Source organism: Notamacropus eugenii, chromosome 7 (genome assembly GCF_028372415.1).
Source record: "Notamacropus eugenii isolate mMacEug1 chromosome 7, mMacEug1.pri_v2, whole genome shotgun sequence".
Taxonomy (NCBI): domain Eukaryota; kingdom Metazoa; phylum Chordata; class Mammalia; order Diprotodontia; family Macropodidae; genus Notamacropus; species Notamacropus eugenii.
This window is the reverse complement of record NC_092878.1, coordinates 36,841,569-36,847,568: the sequence shown is the minus strand read 5'-3', so window position 1 is coordinate 36,847,568 and position 6,000 is coordinate 36,841,569. Positions and strand designations below refer to the sequence as shown.

Genomic DNA, 6,000 nt, shown 5'->3' with positions numbered 1-6,000 from the left:
TTTCTATACAATCCATTTATTTGAAATGCCAACTATATGTAGGATAAAGTCAGTGTTACATGCTTTTCAGTAACAGTAGAAAAATAGAACCAGTGAAAACCTTTGTACAACTGTAATGGTACTCAAAAGAGAATGTGTTGTTTTACAATGCATCACACAGACTGGAATTCAAGTTTGGAGGTACCTAAATAAAAATACTATGTATATATATTTTTAAAAAACACTATATACAATTGAAGCGTAAACAAGTTTTACAAAGTACTGGTTATGCAGGTTGTAGAAAACACTTGCATAGGACATGAAATCGGTTTAAGAAAATTTTCTGAGCCTTTGACATTGAAGGCACTTGACTTTATACCAGTAACAGCACAACACCAAGAAATGCAGTATTGTAGAAGACCCCACCTCTCAGAAATACAGGTGGATTACTATATGCCAGCTGCAGATTTACCTTCTTGATCTTTCAGGTACCCCATATCCATGGGCAGGTTTTCCCACCACCTGCACATTTTAAAACAGATACACAGTCATGAACAGCCACACAAATGATGTTTCCACACCATGTCTAATCCCTTAAAAAGAACCACATAAAGACAAGCAATTACTTTCAAGAGTTTTCAAGACAAACAGAATACTTATAAGTATCCTTTCTATAACAAGGGCCACAGCATCTTAATATTCAGACTATGGAACAAATGATAGGATTTTTTTGGGAGTGGGAATAGACAAAGGGGAAAATCAATTAAAGGCTTGCCAATGTAATAATTACAAAATAACTTGTAATCTACGGGACAGAAAAGATAGACAGTTACAACTTCAGAAAAAAGTTATTCTTAGGGCATTAACAAAATAAGAAAAATATTTTTAAACAGTGTGTACTCTAACCATTTTCTTAAGCTTATTTGTGATGAGGTTTTAAAATAATTAGTACGCACAGTAAACCACGCAGAAGGGGAATTAGCACCCATCATGCTACTTTGATTTAAAATAATAATAAAAAAAGAAAACAAATATTTCTCCCTTTGCGTTCAGTATTAGACTGAAGTCTTAGAATTCCTAAACCATCTCGTGTTTCAGGGAACACCAATTTCTCTTCCTGTCCCCCAAAACAGGCAAACTTACATTTCTTCTCTAATGAAACAAGTAAGTTTAATAAAGAATAGTTATTGAGGAAACTGAATTCTTTGCCTTTAGAGACTGAGGTATTAAGAGATTTACTAGCCTAAGTTTCTATAGATGGATACCGGCCTTTTTTCCCCCTTGACATTGTCTCCAGTTAATATAAATACTGTGCACTCAACTTTAGTAAAAAGCCTCTCCAATAAACAAAAACAGAATCCCATAAAAGATCACTATAATAAAAAGTGAACAAAAACTTGGGGAAACATACTACATGAATTACAAGAGTTTGGCAAAGTTTCATCCATAATTTCTACAAAACGACTTAATTACACAGAGCTCCTAGAAAAGCCCTTAATGTTTAAGTGATAAATGAAGTGTTTCAAGAGTTTAGGCCCAAGATTTACCTGGGGAAAGCTAATGGGCATAGTGTGAAAACTGTATCATGCCAAGGGTTTAAAAATACTAAGTTCCACAAACAATTTTATGCCACCATACATTGCCATTTTCCTCCTAATGATTGTTTAGGAAGGTGGTATCTTTTTTTCTTCCACAAAGAGAGCAACACTAGTTGTTTACCCACTCTTTAACATGCTATGAGTACTGAAAATGGAGATTGTCTGAGCGGCCGATTGTCTTATGGAGATCTGGTATTTTGGTGATTTGGTTATTTTTAAATGCTTTTGTATCATATAAAATACCATTGCTTGCGGCCCTTAAGTATACACTGTTTTCCAAAAGCAATCTTCTGTAGTAATCTCATTTATCTTATCACAGCATACAAAGATTTAATAGATGTGTTTAAAAGCCATTGGCACACAGCTATTCAATTTACTCTACAAATTACATACCATATAATACAGTAAGATAAATGATAATTAATCTAATAAGACACATGCGTCGCAGACATAATATCCTTCTGCAGCATGTTATATCAGTCTATAGTACCATACACTAAAGCGGTTTTTCCCCATATGAATATTTTAGTCAGTTATTCAAACTAATTCTCAGCTGAAAATGTAGATTTTGCAAGTAAATCAAATTATGAGCAGTGGTCATTTTAAAATAATTTAGGTGATGTGGAAGGAAATTTCACTAATTTTTATTAAAAGTGAATGCGCAGATTTCAATAGTACCAGCCAAAATAATTCATAATCTGAACAGAGACAAGGGAAAATTAAAAAAATTCTGGGAAATGGAGCTCTCAATTGCATTCCCAGTACAACTCTGGTTTGATCCAGAGCAGCAACTTATAACTGTATCGAACTGATTAATGTTAATATATATGAATAAACACTAGAGAATAGACTGGAATCATTAACTCCTGTTTTCTGATTAAAGCCAGACTTCTTGTCAGGCCTCTAAAGATTATATCATCTACTATATGGTTTAGACCCTTAAGTAAGACAATGAATTGTTATAATTCTCTATCTAAGGAAAAAAAAAGCCTTTAAGGCAATGAGTAGGTCTATCTTATAAGTACGTTAGTGTTTACCCTTGGACCTCTCAAATGAAATATACAACATGACCTAAATCAAAATTTAATTGGAGCAGTCAACTAGACAGCAAAACAACTTGGCAGCGTTTTTAATCTGGGTATAGTATAAGCACATATTCCCCTCTTTGTGACTATCTATCGTTAGCATTAAAAAAATGTCAAGAGATATTCCTGAGTGTACATCCACAGGGTACAGTAGGAAAAAATCTGCAGGAAGAACTACAGTTAATCAGGAAAAAATCAGAGCTGTTGTCACCCAATAAAATGTATGTACTTAAAAGTGCATGTAAGTCATTTACATGGTAGCTTGTAAAGGCCTCCTCGCCCTGCATAGTTTAAGTGTGAGTGTCAATGAGTGGATTCATATGTGTAACATATTAATATATGACGGAATATTCAGGAAGCCTCTTTTATTTATCCAAGTACTATTGTTGGATATATGTGTGTGTGAAATACAAAACTGACACAAATAATGTTGAAGAATTGATTAAAAAAAAACCCACCGGTATATTTACATGGAAGGTTGGGGGAAAAAACAGTCCTTAGCTCATGTACTGCTGTTTCTAGGGAGAGGATCTTAAAACAATCCTATGTGCTGCAATAGTTTGGTGAATACCCAAACCAGCATCCCTAGAGGAGTTCAAGTAGGACATGTATAGTGTGTAACTTTTTTTTCTTTTTTTTGGTGATTTAAGCATTATGCAACACACAACTTCCTTCACATGACATCAAAATTCATTAGACGTACATTAAAAACATTTAAAAGTATACATATGCTTACAATCAAATGACATCCTTAAGACTGAAGCCCTTTTATTTGTTCCCCAATAGGCAGCAAGATCACTGAAGGCAATAAGCAGTCATCTCACCCCTCTCAGCATCAGAAACCTAGTTAGTGGTGTCTCATGAAAATCTGACATTTTCAGTGTTTCAAGATTAGAAGGACTTTGATTTGATTAAGACCCTATTTAGTGAGATTCTCATCTATTGTTTGAATTTTACAGCGATTCTAACTTAAGAGTTCCCACTGTAAATACATTAATAGTTTTAGATTGGGCAAAGAAAGCTTTTTTCTTCAGCATTCATCACTAAATCAGAAAACTCCAGGATCCTGGATGGACAGTAGCTAGAGATACTAGCTCCCACTATTAATTTAAAAAGGATGACAACAGATTCTTTTAGCAGAGACTGACCAGGCAGATTTCTGAACTAAAACTAGTACTAAAAAGAGAGGAGCATTTTGATGTGCTGTTCTTTGGAATTTCTATAATTAAAAAATAAACACATTATAACTATTTCATAAGAAAATACATTTCAGTGTGCAACCCATTGCACATGGAAATTGGTAGGTGAAAGGTAAAATGCAAAAAAATATGAAAATACAGTCCTTTAAATGTGGCAATAAAGTTTAACACGGTGATACAAAAATTAATATGGGTAAAATAAATGTACAGGTGCAAAAAACCAATTTGTTTTTAAAAAAGTGCCAGCTTGGTTTCTCTTAAAAAGGCTTCCTAAACACAACTGCTCAAAACACAAAATAAAACCAGATGCAGCATTTAAAAAAACAAACAAACCCTCATAGCATGCTATGTCTAATCAACATTGTATATACAAAAACTTGAGCAAAATAAAGTGAAACTGAGTTATCTGCTGGCTTTAAGAAACTTGTCTGAAAGTTGTCCGGTTGTGTCATAAAATGGGATGTTCCACATCTCAGGCACAGACCATTTGGAAGTTACTTTTAGAGGGCAGACTTTTTGTATAAAAAATCTGGTTTGCTTGGAGACCTCCTTCCTCTGCTTACTGAGTCTTCCCTTTCCAACTCTGCATTTCTCTGGGCTCCGTGTTCCGCAGACTCACCCTCTGTCAGTCTCCTTCTGGACCTTTCTTCTGGAGCGTCAGAGCTACATGCAGAGAGTGAAGTTCTATTACAAGTAAGCCCATATGTCAAATCAGTTTCCATTTTTGTTCGTCCCCTGACATGAGCTGGACCATTACTAGCATCTTCCTGGGCAGCTAATGCCAAATCCAACCTCTGGGGTGGTTGTTCTACAACATCAAGGTGTACTGGCTCATTCTTTTGTCTCGGTGGATGCCCATCTTGAGAAAGCATATATTCTCTCCTAGTTTCTTCTTGCTTTTTAGGGGATTTCTGGTTAGGTAGGTATGCTGACTTTAAGCCACTTGGTGAAGGCTTATTGTGGCTATACAAATCTGGACCAAAATATACACCTTGTGGAGGTGAAGGGGTATGCCTGGTAGGAGCTGGAGTAGAAGGTCTGCAAGCAGCATTTGAGAAATCATAGAAATCTGGATATTCTTGCTGATTTTCTCTAACATCCGCTTTTTGCTCTAGTGTGTGTTTCTTTCGAGAAGTGTTCATGTGCCTCTGCTGGATACATGGTACGTGTTGGGGAGGTCCTGGTCCTACCTCGGAAACTGGTTGGTTTAATTCTGTGTCAACCGCAAGTTCAGGCAGCCTCCTGTCCTTGAGTGATATTGTTGACACTCCCATGGCAATATCTGGCATCAGCTCATTGAGCATAGGCTGAGTACACTGCAGAAAAGAGGAAAAAGTCCAAAGAAACTACCACATTAGACGTATCCTTAAAAGGCGGCTGTTCTAAATATTATATGATATTGGATAAGTCATTTCAGCTCTCTGAATTTCAATTTCTTTATCCATAAAATAGGAAGTTTGGCTTAGATCACAGCTTCTTAAACTTTTTCCACTTGTGACCCACAGTTTAAGAAGCACTGGTTTAGATGACCTCTAAGTTTTTTCCAGCTCTGAAATTCAATGATTCTATGTTCTGCTAAGTTTATTCAATTTTATGACACTGATGGAAACATGGGATTATAATGTGTGACACCTGATTTTATGATTCTAAGTTCTAAACAGAATGAGTGATAGAGTAGAATCCTTGTATAGGTAGTTTAGAACTGGAGGGGGAAGACTGATACACACCTTATAAACTAATCATATTATATCTTATCTTTTCGGTATGTAATTTTCTTTTGTGGGGCAGAAAATCATGTTTTTACCCACTAAATATTCTAATTAAATTCATAAGCCTAATAATGAGCCAAATTACAATGTGGTTCTTTATCAACTTCATTTATAATCACCTCTTTGAATTCAATTTTACTGACAGTGTGATAGTAAAAGGCAATATTTAGAAGTTTTCCTCATGGCATAACCTAAAATAAAATCAGACAATTACTGTACAAAATCAAAAAAAGGTCTAATTTCTCTCAAAACAATATTTAACAGCTTCAATTACTTTAAGTTTTCAAAGCAAATTGACCTTGCTAATGAAAAAACACACCTAAGGATTTAGATACATTAGAAAGAATAGCTGGTGAATGTAATGTATGGG

At 35.1% G+C, this 6,000-nt stretch overlaps 1 protein-coding gene across 1 annotated transcript in view; it reads right to left on the bottom strand.

The window, feature by feature from the left end:
* The window catches only part of BTBD7 (BTB domain containing 7), a 58,878-nt gene continuing 52,878 nt past the window's right edge, over nt 1-6,000 (bottom strand). Inside the window, exon 10 of the mRNA XM_072623081.1 lies at nt 1-5,177. Within this exon, the coding sequence (XP_072479182.1) occupies nt 4,362-5,177 (816 nt within the window). The 3' untranslated portion in view covers nt 1-4,361. The remainder of the gene's footprint in view (nt 5,178-6,000) is intronic.